This window comes from Malus sylvestris, chromosome 3 (assembly GCF_916048215.2).
Source record: "Malus sylvestris chromosome 3, drMalSylv7.2, whole genome shotgun sequence".
Lineage (NCBI taxonomy): Eukaryota > Viridiplantae > Streptophyta > Magnoliopsida > Rosales > Rosaceae > Malus > Malus sylvestris.
In genome coordinates this window covers 2702756-2721096 of record NC_062262.1, presented here as the reverse complement: position 1 = coordinate 2721096, position 18341 = coordinate 2702756, and the positions used below count along the sequence as shown (strand labels likewise).

General features: G+C 37.4%; 1 protein-coding gene, 1 long non-coding RNA gene and 1 pseudogene across 2 annotated transcripts; all 3 read left to right on the top strand.

Moving 5' to 3' along the window:
• Positions 1–3226: 3226 nt before the first annotated feature.
• Positions 3227–4642, top strand: LOC126616351 (uncharacterized; annotated as a pseudogene).
• A 1261-nt stretch (positions 4643–5903) lies between these two features.
• On the top strand, positions 5904–17648 carry LOC126615400 (mediator of RNA polymerase II transcription subunit 15a-like). The gene is made up of 15 exons (XM_050283218.1): positions 5904–6105; positions 6439–6571; positions 6769–6880; positions 7062–7182; positions 7431–8006; positions 9747–9817; positions 10497–10571; positions 10836–12200; positions 12334–12513; positions 15295–15413; positions 15560–15671; positions 15851–15944; positions 16451–16521; positions 16865–16939; positions 17204–17648. Exons 2-15 carry the CDS (start codon positions 6462–6464, stop codon positions 17441–17443), a joined length of 3321 nt encoding a protein of 1106 aa, XP_050139175.1. The 5' UTR covers positions 5904–6105; positions 6439–6461; the 3' UTR covers positions 17444–17648.
• On the top strand, positions 9827–10171 carry LOC126616360 (uncharacterized). Its single transcript, XR_007621132.1, has 2 exons — positions 9827–9937; positions 10068–10171. It is a non-coding gene; the product is annotated as an uncharacterized LOC126616360 (long non-coding RNA).
• Positions 17649–18341: the final 693 nt, after the last annotated feature.

The window sequence follows — 18341 nt, the reverse complement described above, 5'->3', positions numbered from 1 at the left end:
TTCTTAGCCCTTTTTTATTGTAGTGGGCTCTGTCAAAGAGAGAAAAAAATAACCATGGCTGCCAAATATCATAAACTCCAATACAAAACCTTGTTAATCTAGGTTAAGTTCATAGTAATTTGATTAGAAAGAAAGGTTATATGTATTCAATTATCTGATTCATGTCGGTGCCCATTGTTGGATTTTTGGATCGACAGGTCCGTTGGACTCCACTCTAACAACACCGATATTATCCCCAACTTTACTATATACCTAATCTGTTAGGTATGAGGTTTGACCACAAAAAACCTCGGTATTAGTTAGAGTGAGATAATCATATTTAAACCCATTATTTTCTTTTGCACCCACCGATGTGGGATTCCAACACTCCCCCTCACTTGTAACCCCATTTAATGGTTCACACTTGGAGATCCACACATCGGCAAATTGAAACTCAGAGGTCGACTCTATGTTAAGAGTCCTGGCTTGTTTCCATCTTGGTGACAAACTTGTTAGCTTGCACGGGCCCGAACTTGGCTCTAATACCATGTTGGATTCAACTTTACCACATGCTCAATCCGTCAAGTGTTGGATTTTATTACAAAAAGTCTCGGTATTAGTTATAGTGGGATAATCATATTTAAAACCATTATTTTCTTTCACACCCACCGATGTGGGATTCCAACACCCATGTCCCCATTTCACCCAATTCTAAACGTGGAAAAATTTCATTAAGTAGTAATGTTAATGGCGATTCTGATGTTGAATCTACAACAGTGTTGGGGGAAAAATTCTGCTGTTCTAGAATTTAGATAATCTCCATCAATCAAGCATGTTGAATTGCATGTCACCATTGTATATGGCGAGCGGCGTTGGCGCGGTGGTACCACACCAGTAAGACCAGGGTGAGCAAAAACAAAAGGATAGCTTTTATTTTTCTTCAATAGCTAGAAAAGTGAAGAAACTAGAACATTGTTAATAATTTTGACAATCACGGGAAGCAAAATTAATTTCATATTTGAGTTCAAATTAGTCAGTTTTTCTCCAAAAAAAAAAGGAAAAAAAATAAGTCAATAGTACAATGTCATCTTAACCGCTAAAATTGGGTTAATCTAATGGCTAAAAGTATGTGTAAATATACGTCTAAAAGGAAGTTTTCCTTGATTCCGACCTTGATAAATTTTTATTTAATTTTAAGGCCAAATTTTTTTTATGGTCCGTATGGTGATGTGCCTCTTTCAATGTCATCCTCATGGTGGAAAAGTTGTCAACTAAATCCCCTTGTGGTGAGGCTTGTTAGGGATTGAAGTCCAAACCCAAACTTCCGTTAGTCTATTATTAAACAAACTCCCATGACTATCACATGAAAGGGTCAAATTCATCATTTCAATCCAAATTACATAATATGCCATGGAAACATATAGTACAACTTAGCTAGGGTTTAACTGAAATTGAATTTCACATAAAAGAAGTTTGAACGCCATTGTAAAGTGAAACTAAACATGTAAATCCACGTCATTATTTGCATTAGGGTTAGGAATTTCAATTGATCATAGGCTATTGGGAACTTCATCTAGCACTTGAGCGTTGCTTTGAATTTGAGAGAACACTTCATCATGATTTCCAAACGAAACCATTCCTAAGAAATTAGGCGCAACTTTACCTTCACCTTTGCTCCTGGCCATTGACGTGGATTTATAGGTTTAGTTTCACCTGAGGACGGCGTTCAAGCTTCTTTTTCGAGAAGTCCAATTTTAGATAAAACCTAAGTCGTACTAGATGTCTATGGCATAAGATATAATTTAGATTGAAATGACAAATCTGAACCTCCACGTGCTAGTCACGCGAGTTTGTTTAACAAAGACTAAGGGGGGTGTAGTTAAATTAGGATTTGACATGATTTTAATGGACTTTAAAATCAGAGGGTAGTCAATTAGGATTTTAGAAAAGGATTTTAAAAGACTTTGAAATCATGATGTAGTCAAATTAAGATTTGAGAGGATTTTAAAAATATATCCAAATCCAGAGATAGTCAAGTGAGATTTTAAAAGACATTTTTAGAATGATTCTAAATCTATGGGTATTCAAAAAATAAAGATTTGGTAGGATTTCATGAAGAAGTGGATTTCGTTGGATTTGAGAGCTTGAAGTATATATACCCAACACCAAATACAATCCCACCTCAACCCCTAGGATTTCTTTCAAGCTCATGTTCCATTCTCTCCCTTCGGCCCTCACTTCTCAGTCATAAGCAGCAAGAGAATTACTTCTCTAGTCCATATATTGGTGAATCAATACTCACTTGTACATCTTTAACCCTTTCCACTATTGTTTTGTATATTTGTATGCTTCAATTTGGTAAGGGGTCAGTTAAACTCATTTAATCTGCTATGGAAGTGGTAGGTTTGTCAATAGAGTTGCAGATTGACTTGAGCTACAGAAATATACCATTTCAAATCAAACCCAGAAGTTTGATTACCAATCCAATCGGCAAAGTAGACCAAAATTCAAAACCCACCATCTATAATGTAAGAACATATCAACCCACTGGTAAAAAAATAAAAACCAAAGAAGAAGAATTTGATTTGCACCTGAAAATCCAATTGAATCACTCGTTGATGCCTCGAATTGAATTTGAATAAAAAACAATCATTCTTCACGGAGACAGAAAATGGATAAGACAATTAAAAAGTGTGAATTGGGTTGACATGCCGGCTTGAAAAGGAAGCAGCTGCATAATCATGTTTTAGGGCACGGAGGGAGAAAATGGTTTTTCTTTTCTTATTTGAAAAAAATAAAAACAATCTAAAAAGGATAAATGAAAAGAAAAGACTATGCAAATCCATCAAAATCTACAAATAAAATCCATACAAATCCATAAAAATCTATAATATAAATCCATATAAATCTGTCAAAATCCATTAAGAATTGTAAGTACATTAACATCCTTTGAAATCTGTCACTTAAAAAAAAATCTATTAAATCCCCTGAAATCCAAATTGACCACACCCCCCCCTAAGATGGACGTTTGAGTTTGGACCCCAGTTGCTAATAGCCCTCACCACGATGATTTAATTAACAACTTTTTCACCACGATGATAACATTGAAAGTGGCGTGTCATCACAAGGACCACGAAAAAAAATTGGCCTAATTTTAAATATATTTTGTCTTTAACGTGAATTGTATACATTAATAGAAAATATAATTCACATTAAATTTAAAAAAAAAATTAAGTTGGGGGTAGAATAACCAAAGATGGATTGCATTAAATTTCTCTTTACCCTAGCCGAGCTCCACCAGAAACCCTACGCTGAGCCCCTCTTTGCCTGAGCCTCAACCAACCAGGTAAATTTCCCACCATCGGTTTACTTGCGAATTCCTGTGCTATCGTTTTCTTTGATTGTAATCAGTATGGGGTTGGATTAATAGGATGATGCATTTTGGGATTATATTTCTTTCTCTGATCGTTTGATTGTATTATTTTTCAGGGACTCACAACTCCTTTTTCTTAAATGGAGGCAGGGCAATGGCAATGGCTGCTTCCATTCGTTGTATGCTTCGAAAAACTGGGAATATTAATGAGAAAAGTATTCAGGATATCAACAGAACTTTTGGGAGCATAGCTGCTACTAATGTTGATGCAACTTCTAGCGACAACAAAGACCACAATAATGTCCAAGCACAAGCAGACGTTCTGTTTAATTCACTGCCTTGTGAGCCTACGACAGGCACAGTTTCCGAACTGGTTACCGCACTGGCCCTGGAGCCGATCGTATACTCGGAAAAGGGAGGCAACGCATTCTCAAACCTGTACTCAAGAAGGAAACGAGGTATGGACGTGAACCGTCTGATGGACGGTTTGGTCTGAGACCATGTGACCGCCGAGTTGGCTCTCACCACAGATTCACTCTACCTAGAGAAGGTCTCTTTACTCATGGCGTCCCCTACGAAGTAAGAATATCATATCTCATTATATAATCAGGATTTCTACATTAAGGATTATTCAGGCAAAAAATGGTCTAAGTTTGTAACTGTTAGCAGTTTGATTATCCACATTTCCTATTCAGATTTTATTTAATGAACTGTGTTCTTCTGCCATATTAGGGCACCAAATCTACGCAATTAACCACGAGTCTCTATATGTGTCTTCTTATGTGCTCAGGGTTGCCCCAAATGTTGTACACTAAAATGGGAAGAAGTTGACCGTAAGAAAAAGGGATTGCCGATACCATTTGCTGCTGCGAGGTGGAAGGCTGGGCGTTGTCATCGGTGTGGTGCTGCTACTCATGCCACTGCTGCTGCTAGAAGAAGAAACAAGGGCAAGAAGGATGTGACGCTGGAAGAATTTATATCATTTGCAACGTACTACGCAGAAAAATATTGTCAAACATATGCGGATCCTGCTGATGATGCCAGGGCAGTGAAACAGGAAGTGCGATGGGCAGTGCACGGTGCATTGTAAAGTGGATTGCACCATTGTAGAGAGGCTGGCGAGTTTCAACAAAATGAAGAAACCGCAACTGCAATGGACAGCAGTTTGAAAGATTTCTAGCTATTTGTCAATAATTAACGGACTGCATTTTTATAACGTTGTTTGTGTGTTTGGAACGGTATAAATGTTTAATTACTTACATGGTATGCTATGGGAATGATTTATCATCAGTTTTACTCTCTCTCTCTCTCTCTCTCTCCCTCCGTCCCTCCGTCCCTCCCTCCGTCCCTCCCTCCTTGTATTAGTATACTGCAGCGACAACCCAGGTACTTCCATAATTCACAATGGAGACCAAGTCGATCTCAGACCACAAAGGCCCCCCCCCAACCTGAAGGCGTCGTGTTTGCGCATCACATCTTTTCTATCAAGTTTGTCAATTGTTCCTGATGCATCATCATCTTTTCCATATGGTTTTTATGCTTCTTTGGTCTGAATTTCCATGTTCTCATGGCCTCATATGCTACTTCAGCTTCTCTCCTCCATTCTCTGAATAAAAATGTGATGACTTTAGAAGGGTTGACAATATCAATGTATTGGCTTTTGTTAGGGGTAAGAGGTTGGTAGGGATGTATAGACATAATTGCTTTTTGTCACTGTGATAAAGCATCATCTGCATGTATTGGCTTTTGTTATAGAGAAAAAAATTGCTATACCTAGAGTTTGGTTGTATTCTACCTTTGTACTAATGGTTCTTTGATTCTTTGATCTCCACTTCGTCGGATGAGGAATGGTTTCAAAATCTCATGGGACAAGAGGAGGTTATATTGGAACTAAAGAGACATTTGGATTTCATGCCAACCACATGTATTTACTCACATGCGAAATCATTTGGATTCATATATTTATTAACACATGGAAATGAAAATTACGGGACCCTTACTATATGCAATTTAATACAAAAAAGTCAAGAAGTAGATTAATTGAGGAATAATTGATCTCCTCCTTGTTTTGTCTTCTTTGAAAAGCAATAAAGCGTAAAGTTATATAATAATAAATTTAAAATTGTAAAAATATAAGAAATTCAGTCTATTTACATCAATAATGTTAGAGACACAAACTTATTACACCATATATAGCAATTTCTTATTCAGTACAAATAAATAAGTTTCAAAGTGATGACATAATACATAAAACTAATGAAGCCAACACATTAATTAGCATTTAAAAGTCAATTCGCGTATTTAAGTGCGTACCGAAAAACTAGTTATACAGAAGATTACTTTCTTCTTTTGACTCAATTGGAAATATTCCTATCTTATTGGAATTTGACTAGAAAGCCTAGAAGGATTAGGATAAAGTGGTAAGTGGCAACTTATAAAGTCCTAAGGACAAGGGTTTTATTGTCATTTTGTCCCTAAAAAATTCAAAATTCAAAAATAAATAAAAAAAACCTAAAACATCAGACATTGGTTAAAATAGGATATTTGTTGTCTCTCCCTTCCTACTTCAAACTAAAAAGACCACAGTCGGATGCATCAATCCATTCAATCTTCTCAAAGTTTGAAGCTTTTGATCAAGAACCCTCCTTCCTTTCCCAATCCCCCGATTTCCCAGTTCTGCAATTTCTCCATTGTTTCACTCCAGGCTACCTGAACATTTCAATCTTCAACTCTCCTGTTCTGAAAGAAAAGAGGTAACTTTTTGGTCAATTTTTGTTGGGTTTTTGTTTTAGATGTTGATCGATCGTGGGTTTTGTGGAAAATTCGTTACTGTTGGTGTTTTTGTGATCTGATTGTGTAAATGGTATCGGGGTTTCGATTGTATGTGAATTGCAAGTTTTGATTTTTCATGGTGCCTAAATCGTGTTTAGAATCAGCTTGAATGAATGCAATTTCTGATGCAAAAAAATGCCTGCGTAATTATAAACTGTATCGTCGTTCGAATAGCTAGCTTTTGTACGAATTTTTGTGCCATTTTCGTAGGTTTTCGTTGAAGTTGCTCAGTCCTGTGCTTTTGTTTTTGGCAGTTTTGTTGGGTTGATTGGATTTGATGGATACCAATAAGTGGAGGCCTTATCAAGTTGGAGAGGCCGCCATGGATGCCGGCGATTGGAGGAGTCAGCTGCAGGCTGATTCAAGGCAAAGAATTGTCAACAAGATGTAAGTGTTTTTCTTTGTCAATTTTTTATTTTTGTTTCAAGCAGTACTCTAATTTAGCGTAATCTAATCTAAACTATGGTGAGAGGGATGCAAACTTAATACATATTTTAGTGGATTGTATACGAATCCAGTTTTGCTATGAATGCTACCCCCGTTTTGGTAGTCAGTAATTGATGTTGGTTTTATTGCATGTATAGAATGGATACATTGAAGAGGCATCTTCCCTTCTCCGGACAAGATGGATTACAGGAACTCAGTAAAATTGCTGTAAGGTTTGAGGAAAAGATTTATACTGCAGCCACAAGCCAGGTGCTTCCATAATTCCGGAGTTCTGATTTCTTATGGTGCACGAAATGTTTGCGTACTTAAATACTTACCTATCTATAACATATATGACTTCTTAAAAAAATGTTGTCTATGTTTGAACTTTCTTCATATTTTGGATAGAACTGTATTCTAAGTTTAGCATGGATTTTTTTTGCTTTTGTAGTCGGATTATCTACGGAAAATTTCTCTGAAGATGCTCACAATGGAGACCAAGTATCAGAATTCAATGGGCAATCCTTTACAATCTAACTCTGCTGGTAACAGCAACAGGCCCCCTGATCCAGGTAAAAACAGCTATTGAAAACTGCCCTTTTCTCTCCCGGCTAGCTTTCTTCTTGATGGTTAATTTATTGCGAGAATCGTTCGTTCTTTTTCTTAATTACTCCTGCATTTCTTAACTGAGATGATTCGTTCTTGATATCTTTAGTTGCTGTTATTTAATGGATCAAATGATGAGTACAAATGACATTTATTGTATTCTTGTTTTGACGCTTGTTTGTGTGGTGTTTATTCTTGCTATTTACTTGAGTAGGGTCTTCCGGTATGCAACCCCAAGTCCCCAATCAAGGGCAATCACACTCTATGCCGTTGCCAGCTAATCAATCTCAAGGACGCCAACCACTTTTAGCACAGAACATTCAGAATAATGTTACTGGGTTACACCAACAGCAGCAAAGCAACCTTTCTAATATCCATCAGCAACAATTGGACCTGCATAATAATGTTACTGGGTTACAGCAACAGCAGCACCTCGGAACTCAAAGTGGTAATTCTAGTATGCAATCAAATCAGCACTCTGTACACTTGTTGCAACAATCCAAGATTCAGGTGCAGCAACAACGACATCAGAATGCATCTAACATGTTACCGAGTCAAGGACAGCAGTCACAACCTCAGGCATCGCAGCAACAAATGATGTCACAGATTCAATCACAGTCTGCACCGATGCAACAAATGGGTTTGCAACAGCAGTCAAATCCACTGCAACGAGATATGCAGCTTCAAGCATCAGGTCTGATATCAGGAACCATGCTTCAAGCTCAAAATATAATGGATCAGCAAAAGCAGTTATATCAGTGTCCGAGGCCCCTTTCTGAGACATCATTGAGTACGATTTTTGCACTTATGCACTTTCCTGATTTTATGCATGTGCATTCATGATATCTGGATTATCATAAGTGTACATTTTGTACGGAATATTATTTTATTCTTATTTTACTTTTGTATTATGTGTCATTTGGGTCTGTTTATCATATTGTATTATAGGTAACCTTGTCATTTTTATGTCATTAATCCAATTTTGTTATGAAAATGGTCTTTATTATATGTTTTTATGGGGGCACACTATTTTTGGATGACTTTGGTGAATATATTATTTTGTTGTGGGTTGCCAGATGTAGGTGTCTAGACTCTCTATGGAAGTAGTCTCATTTTGGAATTTTATCTGTACCATATATGACCTCTTGTATTAAAATGTAGCATGGATGCGCAATGGACTTAATCAATAGAAATTTTTTATGCCTGGCTATCTTGCCTAGTAGGTGTGTCCCATCTTCCCACCACATGTTTGTTGTCACCAACACTTTTAAATAGATGCATCATGCCTCTCTTTCAAACATGACGACTTCTGTTCTTTTCCAGTACTTCAGCATCTAACCATCATGGAATGGAGAACCAGAGTCCTATGCAAATATCTGGTCACATTAAACTATAGGGCTAAAGCAAGCCTTGGTCTTTCTTGATTTCTTGCTTTTCTTTTTAGAGGTTGATATGTGTAGTGGTAGTGGACATAAAATTTTGTGATTTATATTTGGTAATTGGATTTATATAAAAGGAACAGAGTTAGTCTTGTATGTTGCAGCACAGGGGAGGGAAGATAAAAAAGCTAAATCCCAAACTGAAAGAAAAAATAAATTCAAAGTTAGTCTTGCATTCTGAATATCCATATAGGCTGAACTAGGGTTGAGTAATAGAGATTGATGTGGTTATATAATCTAAAAGTAAAATCCCACAAGGAAATGAATTAATTATAGCAAATAATAATCCACAAGGATAAGAAAATAGTTATTAAACCCGACTAAGAGAATAGAATATATATATAAATAGCCTAGTTACGAGTTTTGCGCCTACACCTCAAATTTGGTATACGGACCACCTTAATTACCATAAGTTTACCTTTCACCTCTCTTGCTTAATGTTTACAATCAGAGTTCTTTACGAGTGATTTGCTGGTGAAAGCTGAAGCTTCTGTTGCCTTTGATTTTAGTTTTTGTATCTTTGTCTTTCCATGAGATATGGTGATAGAGACGCTATTCTGACATAATGTTAACCCATTTCCTCTTGATAACTCCACAATTACTTTTAAACAAAGAAAAAGAAACCTTTGAAGTCTTCCCATAAAAAAGTAATTGCCCTCATAAGCTGAAAGTAGGAGCAAAATTGCACCTGAAGTGCCTTTCATACCTTTGGGTATTGAAAACGTTGGGTTTTTACTTTTTATTCTTCAGTTTTGCTTCTATTGGTTTATAGATAAAGAGCTTTCGGTGGACTACTGTGTTTACTAAATGTTGCTGCCCATGGATATATTTTCCTCAATCTAGAGCATGCATGGTCCTGTTCCACTGGCTCATGAAGCTTCTTGTCTGTTCTTAGATTTTGCTTATGATGTATGGAATGATATTTATATTTTGTTTTACAAAAAATACATTTCAACTGTTTGGGAAGGATAATTTTCCATATCAATGTTCTGCTTGCAATGCTTTTTTTTTTTTCTTTCTCATTTTTAACCCTCGTGTTCAAATTTCATTTTATGTGCAAACATTGACATATATCTCTCTATATTTTGCAGCTTCTCTGGATTCCTCAGCTCAGGCTGGACATGCTAATGGGGGTGATTGGCAAGAGGAGGTCTATCAAAAAGTAAGATGTCCTGCCTTCTTGTCCATTTGATGGCTTTCACATACAACATCTAAATATAAAAATACAAATTATTTGGCTTGGGGGTGGGAATAGAGCTAAAGGTCGTACCCACTGCACAAGGTTTCCGCTTTACGCAGGGTCTGGGAGAGGTGAATGTCGGCTAGCCTTACCCCCATTTATGGAGAGGCTGCTCCCAAAATTATTTATGGGGGTGGGAATAGAGCTAAAAAGGTCGTACCCAGTGCACAAGGCTCCCGCTTTAAGCAGGGTCTGGGAGAGGTGAATGTCGGCTAGCCTTACCCCCATTTATGGAGAGGCTGCTCCCAAGTCTCGAACCCGAGACCTACCGCTCATGGGCGAAGGCACTTGCCATCGCACCAAGTGCGACCGGGGTGGGAATAGAGCTACTGGAAAATAATTATACTAATGCCAAAATTGCCTTGAATGGGGATTTTGAAGAATTACATGCTAGTTAAGATTCCTTGTGGGACAGCTTTGTTAAGCTACCATCGGTTGGGAGTTAATTAAAACTTGCTTCATTAGATACAAGCATACATGAATTCATGGTTGCATGCACGGGCTCTTTTCCATTGGCATTGATGTTATGATGGTGTCGGCAAGCATGTAGCTGCAGCAAAGTTCTTTCTAATCATCTTTGTATTGTAACTTTCATTTGCAGATCAAAGTCATGAAGGAAAGGTACTTACCCGAACTAAGTGAAATGTATCAGAAAATTGCTACTAAACTTCAGCAGGTATGTAATCAATTCAATTTTTTCTTCTCTCATAATTTGTTGCTTGAACTTTTAGCAATAAGCGGGGCTTTCCCTGCGAGGTTATTGTGGTGCTGCTCTTTGATAGATTCTACCTTGATCTCCCTTTTAATTATTGTACCCATGTAGACCGTCCACATGGGATTGTTACCTCACCAATAATGCTAATAAGATTTCGCAACAAAGTTGTTACTCCTTATATTGCCATTCATTTGCTTACTGACGTCTGTTCTTTCTGTTTGCCAGCACGATTCTCTTCCACAACAACCAAAGTCAGAGCAGCTTGAGAAGCTTAAAATGTTCAAAACCATGTTAGAGCGCCTCATATCAGTCTTACAGATTTCCAAGAGTAGCATTTCACCTGGTTTGAAAGACAAGTTGGGTTTATATGAGAAGCAGATAGTAAATTTTATTAATACAAATGGACCACGGAAGCAAGATCCTCTGCAACAAGGGCAGCTCCCCCCACCTCATATGCACTCCATGCAGCAGCCGCAGTCTCAAATTCCTCAAGTGCAGTCTCATGAAAATCAAATGAACCCTCAGTTGCAAACAATGAATTTACAAGGTTCTGTGCCAACAATGCAGCAGAACTATATGACAAGCTTGGTGCAAAATTCAATGTCTTCGATATCTGGGGTTTCAACAGCACAACAGAACATGATGAATTCATTGCAGCCGAGTACAAATTTGGATTCAGGACAGGGAAATGCACTGAACTCTTTGCAGCAAGTTCCGGTGGGATCTATCCAACAAACTCCTGTCAGTGCTCCCCAGCAAGCTAACATGAATGGTTTGTCATCGCAGAGTGGGGTTAGTATGCTTCAGCCAAATATTATCTCCCTTCAGTCAAATTCTGGTATGCTTCAACACCAGCAATTAAAACAGCAGGAACAGCAAATGCTTCAGAATCAACTGAAGCAACAGTATCAACAGCGAATGCAGCGGCAATTGATACAGAAGCAGCAGATACTGCAACAGCAACAGCAGCAGCAACAGTTGCTGCAAGCAAAGCAGCAGCTTCCGGCGCAGGTGGAGGCGAACCAACACCAAATGCCACTGCTTCATCAAATGAATGATGCAAATGACTTGAAGATGAGACAGGGGATGGGTGTTAAGCCAGGGGTTTTTCAGCAACATATATCCGCAGGCCAGCATGCTTATCCGCATCAGCAGTTGAAATTAGGATCTCCATTTCCTATTCCATCATCAAACCAACTCATTCAGGCTGCATCTCGTCAAATTTCGCAACATTCTTCTCCCCAAGTTGACCACAAGAATCTACTGACTCACCTGAAAGCTGGAACACCATTGCAAACTGCCGGTTCACCTGTTGTCATCCCATCTCCTTCAACTCCCATGGTTCCATCCCCCATGCCAGGGGATTCTGAGAAACCTTCCTCACTACCAAATGCTGGGAATATCGGACATCAACAAGCAGCTGGGGTGGGAGCACCAGTCCAGTCCCTTGCAATTGGCACTAGTGGGATGTTGGCATCTCCTTTGCTTGCTGAATTTATTGTACCAGATGCTAGTCATTTTAATGCTTTGTCAACTATTTCTGGCAAATCGAGTGTTACCGAGCAGCCTCTTGAACGCTTGATTAAGGCGGTTAGTAAAGTGGTTCTTATTACATATTTCTCTTTTTGAGTGCTGTAATGATGTTTCAGTACTTACCATCTAAGTTGGTCTTTTCCTTCCCTCACTTGTGCTTAAATTAAATTTCTGGATTTTGAACTTGCAGGTGAAATCGATGTCACCTAATGCATTGAGTGCATCTGTCAGTGACATTGGCTCAGATGCATTGAGTGCATCTGTTTGCTGCTGTGAGGTGGAAGGCTGGGCGTTGTCATCGGTGTGGTGCTGCTACTCCCGCCACTGCTGCTGCCAGAAGAAGAAACAAGGGCAAGAAGGATGTGACGCCTGAAGAATTTATATCATTTGCAACATACGTGGAAAAATATTGTCAAACATAAGCGGATTCTGCTGATAATGCCAGGGCAGTGGAAAAGGAAGTGCAATGGGCACTGCACAGTGCATTGTAAAGTGGATTGCACCATTGTAGAGATGCTGGCGAGCTTCAACAAAACGAAGAAACCGCAACCGCAACCGCGAAATGAATGGACCGCATTTTGAAAGATTTCTAGCTATTTGCCAATAATTAATTAAAGAGACTGCATTTTTTTTACGTTGTATGTGTGTTTGGAACAGTAGAAATGTTATTTACTTTTATTGTATGACTATGGGAATGATTTATCATCAGTTTTACTTTTATATGGTTGAATTAGAGGAGCTCTCTCTCTCTCTCTCTCTCTCTCTCTCTCTCTTATTATATACTGCAGCCACAGTCCAGGTACTTCCATGATCCTGGGCCGTGACTTCACAATGGAGACCAAGTCTCAGACCACAAAGGCCCCCTCCAACCTGAAAGGGCGTCGTGTTTGCACATCACATCTTTTCTATCGAGTTTGTCAATTGTTCCAGATGCATCATCATCTTTGCCATATGGTTTTTATGCTTCGTTGGTCTGAATTTCCATGTTCTCATGGCCTCATATGCTACTTCAGCTTCTCTCCTCCATTATCTGAATAAAAATGTGATGACTTTATAAGGGTAGAGGATATCAATGTATTGGCTTTTGTTAGGGGTGAGGAGGTTGGATGGGGTGCATAGATATAATTGTTTTTCGTCACTGTGATAAAGCGTCATCTGCATGTATTGGCTTTTGTTAGAGAGAAAAAAAAAATTGCTATACCTAGAGTTTGGTTGTATTCTACCTTTGTACTAATGGTTTTTTGATCTCCATTTCGTCGGATGAGGCAATGGTTTCAAAATCTCATGGGACGAGGTTATATTGAAGATTTCATGCTAACCACATGTATTTACTCACATGCGAAATCATTTGGATTCTTACATTTATTAACACATGAAAATAAAAGTTACGTGATGCTTACCATATGCAATTTAATACCAAAAAGGTCAAGAAGTAGATTAATTAATAATTGATCTCCTCCTTGTTCTGTCTTCTTTGAATAGCAATAAAGTGTAAAGTTATATAATTAATAAATTAAAAATTAAAAAAAATATAAGAAAATCAGTCTATTTACATCAATAATGTTAGAGACACAAACTTATTACACCAACTATATATAGCAATTTCTTATGTAGTACAAATAAATAAGTTTCAAAGTGATGATATAAAACATAAAACTAATGAAATGCCAACACATTAATTGGTGTTTAAAAGTAAATTCGCGCATTTAAGCGCATACCGAGATGCTAGTTATAAAGAAGATTACTTTGTTCTTTTGACACAGTCGGAAATATTCCTATCCTATTGGGATTTGACTAGAAAGCCTAGAAGGATTAGGATAAAGTGGTAAGTGGCAACTTATAAAGTCCTAAGGACAATGGTTTTATCGTCATTTTGTCCCTAAAAAATTCAAATTTCAAACATAAATAAAAAAATGGAGCTTTAATGAAAAGGATTTGAGCCAACAAATATTTAACCAAAAATCATCCTAAAATATTATTTAACCAAAAGGGTTTAAAATTTAATAAAAAATCATCCAAAACTATTGTCTACCTTTTTCGTGCCCTTATCCTCCTCGTCCTCGTCATCGTCCTCATCCTCGTCCTCATCCTTTTATCTGCACCATGAACAATTTATAGTGTTAGTATTTTATTCCAATCATATCCAATAAGGACCTACGGTCCCGATGATGTATGTACATGTCAGGCGTCTGTAAATAGGAAAAAAAAAAACCAAAACATAAAACTGTTTCTGGAGAACCCAAAACATAACACTATTTCTGGAAAAAAAAAAATCAGATACAATTTTTGTTTTTTCTGTGCACAAACAAACACTCTATCTGGAAATAAAAGAACCAAAATCCAGAAACAGTGACTTAAATTCCAAAAACAGTGCCTTAAATTCCAGAAACCGTCTATGTTTTAACCTTTGATTGTTTCTTTTCTTTCATGCATAAGTTGTTTTAACCTTTAATATGAGTCTTATACTAATCATTAAACAAAACTTATAACATGCTTTTTTTTTTATTAAAACTAGAATATTTCAAACGTTTTCATTAGTTTTTCTATAAATACAAAAAAAAACCTAAAAATCAGACATTGGTTAAAATAGGATATTTGTTGTCTCTCCCTCCCTACTTAACGAAAAAGACCACATCGGACGCATCAATCCATTCAATCTTGTCAAAGTTTGAAGCTTTTGAGCAAGAACCCTCCTTCCTTTCCCAATCCCCCGATTTCCCAGTTCTGCAATTTCACCATTGTTTCACTCCAGGCAACCTGAACCTTTCAATCTTCAACTCTCCTGTTCTGAAAGAAAAGAGGTAACTTTTTGGTCAAATTTTGTTGGGTTTTTTGTTTTAGATGTTGATCGATCGTGGGTTTTGTGGGAAATTCGTTATTGTTTTTTTTTTTTTTTGATCTGATTGTGTAAATCGTATCTTGTTTTCGATTGTATGTGAATTGCAAGTTTTGATTTTTCATGGTGCCTAAATCGTGTTTAGAATCAGCTTGAATGAATGCAATTTCTGCTGCAAAAAAATGCCTGCGTAATTAGAAACTGTATCGTCGTTCGAATAGCTAGCTCTTGTACGAATTTTTGTGCCCTTTTCGTAGGTTTTGGTTGAAGTTGCTCAGTCCTGTGCTTTTGTTTTTGGCAGTTTTGTTGGGTTGATTGGATTTGATGGATAACAATAAGTGGAGGCCTTCTCAAGTTGGAGAGGCCGCCATGGATGCCGGCGATTGGAGGAGTCAGCTGCAGGCTGATTCAAGGCAAAGAATTGTCAACAATCTGCAAGTGTTTTTCTTTGTCGATTATTTTTTTTTGTTTCAAGCGGTAGTCTAATTTAGCGTAATCTAATCTAAACTATGGCGAGAGGACTTCAAACTTAGAACATATTCGTAGTCAGTAACTGATGTTGATTTTATTGCCTGTATAGAATGGATACGTTGAAGAGGCATTTTCCCTTCTCCGGACAAGATGGATTACAGGAACTCAGTAAAATTGCTGTAAGGTTTGAGGAAAAGATTTATACTGCAGCCACAAGCCAGGTGCTTCCATAATACCAGAGTTCTTATTTCTTATGGTGCATGAAATGTTTGTGTACTTAAATACTTACCTATCTATTACATATATGACTTCTTAAAAAAATGTTGTATATGTTTGAACTTTCTTCATATTTTGGATAGAACTGTATTCTAAATTTAGCATGGATTTTTTTATTTTGTAGTCGGATTATCTACGGAAAATTTCTCTGAAGATGCTCACACTGGAGACCAAGTCTCAGAATTCAATGGGCAATCCTTTACAATCTAACTCTGCTGGTAACAGTAAAAACAACTATTGAAAACTGCCCTTTTCTCTCTTGGCTACCTTTCTTCTTGATGGTTGATCTGTTGCGAGAAATGTTCGTTCTTTTTCTTAATTACTCCCGCATTTCTTAACTGAGATGACTCGTTCTTGATATCTTTATTCGCTTGTATTTAATGGATCAAATGATGAGTACAAATGACATTTATTGTTTTCTTGTTTTGACGCTTGTTTATATGGTGTTTATTCTTGCTATTTACTTGAGTAGGGTCTTTTGGTATGCAACCCCAAGTCCCCAATCAAGGGCAAAATTGCACCTGAAGTCTTCCCATAAAAAAGTAATTGCTGTCATAAGCAGAAAGTAGGAGCAAAATTGCACCTCAACTGTTTGGGAAGGATAATTTTCCATATCAATGTTTTCCATGCAATGCTTTTTTTTTTCTTTCTCATTTTTAACCCTCGTGTTCAAATTTCATTTTATGTGCAAACATTGACATATATATCTCTCTATATTTTGTAGCTTCTCTAGATTCCTCAGCTCAGACTGGATATGCAAATGGGGGTGATTGGCAAGAGGAGGTCTATCAAAAAGTAAGATGTCCTGACTTCTTGTCCATTTGATGGCTTTCACATACAACATCTAAATATAAAAACACAAATTATTTGGCGTGGGGGTGGGAATAGAGCTACTGGAAAATAATTATACTAATGCCAAAATTGCCTTGAATGGGGATTTTGAAGAATTACATGCTAGTTAAGATTCCTTGTGGGGCAGCTTTGTTAAGCTACCATCGGTTGGGAGTTAATTAAAACTTGCTTCATTAGATACAAGCATACATGAATTCATGCTGTCTGAATTCATGAGTATCGGCAAGCATGTAGCTGCAGCAAAGTTCTTTCTAATCATCTTTGTATTTATAACTTTCATTTGCAGATCAAAGTCATGAAGGAAAGGTACGTACCCGAACTAAGTGAAATGTATCAGAAAGTTGCTACTAAACTTCAGCAGGTATGTAATCCATTCAATTTTTTCTTCTCTCATAATTTGTTGCTTGAACTTTTAGCAATAAGCGGGGCTTTCCCTGCTAGGTTATTGTGGTGCTGCTCTTTGATGGATTCTACCTTGATCTCCCTTTTAATTATTGTACCCATGTAGACCGTCTACTTGGGATTGTTACCTCACCAATAATGCTAATAAGATTTCGCAACAAAGTTGTTACTCCTTATATTGCCATTCTTTTGCTTACTGATGTCTGGTCTTTCTGTTTGCCAGCATGATTCTCTTCCACAACAACCAAAGTCAGAGCAGCTTGAGAAGCTAAAAATGTTCAAAACCATGTTGGAGCGCCTCATATTAATCTTACAGGTTTCCAAGAGTAACATTTCACCTGGTTTGAAAGACAAGTTGGGTTTATATGAGAAGCAGATAGTAAATTTTATTAATACAAATAGACCGAGGAAGCAAGGTCCTCCTCTGCAACAACGGCAGCTCCCCCCACCTCCTCATATGTAAAGTGGATTGCACCGTTGTGAGAGGCTGGCGAGCTTCAACAAAACGAAGAAATCACAACCGCAACCGCAAAATGAATGGACCGCATTTTGAAAGATTTCAAGCTATTTGTCAATAATTAATTAAAGAGACTGCATTTTTATAACGTTATTTGTGTGTTTGGAATGATTTATCATCAGTTTTACTTTTATATGATTGAATTAGAGGAGCTCTCTCTCTCTCTCTCTCTCTCTCTCTCTCTCAGACCACAAAGGCCCCCTCCAACCTGAAAAGGCGTCGTGTTTGCGCATCACATCTTTTCTATCAAGTTTGTCAATTGTTCCACATGCATCATCATCTTTTCCATATGGTTTTTATGCTCCTTTGGTCTGAATTTCCATGTTCTCATGGCCTCATACGCTACTTCAGCTTCTCTCCTCCATTCTCTGAATAAAAATGTGATGACTTTAGAAGGGTAGACGATATCAATGTATTGGCTTTTGTTAGGGGTGAGGAGGTTGGTTGGGGTGCGTAGATATAATTGTTTTTCGTCACTATGCTAAAGTGTCATCTGCACATATTGGCTTTTGTTAGAGAGAACAAAAATTGCTATACCTAGAGTTTGGTTGTATTCTACCTTTGTACTAATGGTTTTTTGATCTCCATTTCGTCAGAGGAGGTAATGGTTTCAAAATCTCGCGGGACAAGAGGTTGTTATATTGAACTAAAGAGCACATTTGGATTTCATGCCAATCACATGCAAAATCATTTAGATTCTTACATTTATTAACACATGAAAATGAAAGTTACATGACGCTTTTACTATATGGAATCTAATACCAAAATGGTCAAGAAGCAGATTAATTGAGGAATAATGAAGTAGATTAATTGAGGAATAATTGATCTCCTCCTTGTTCTGTCT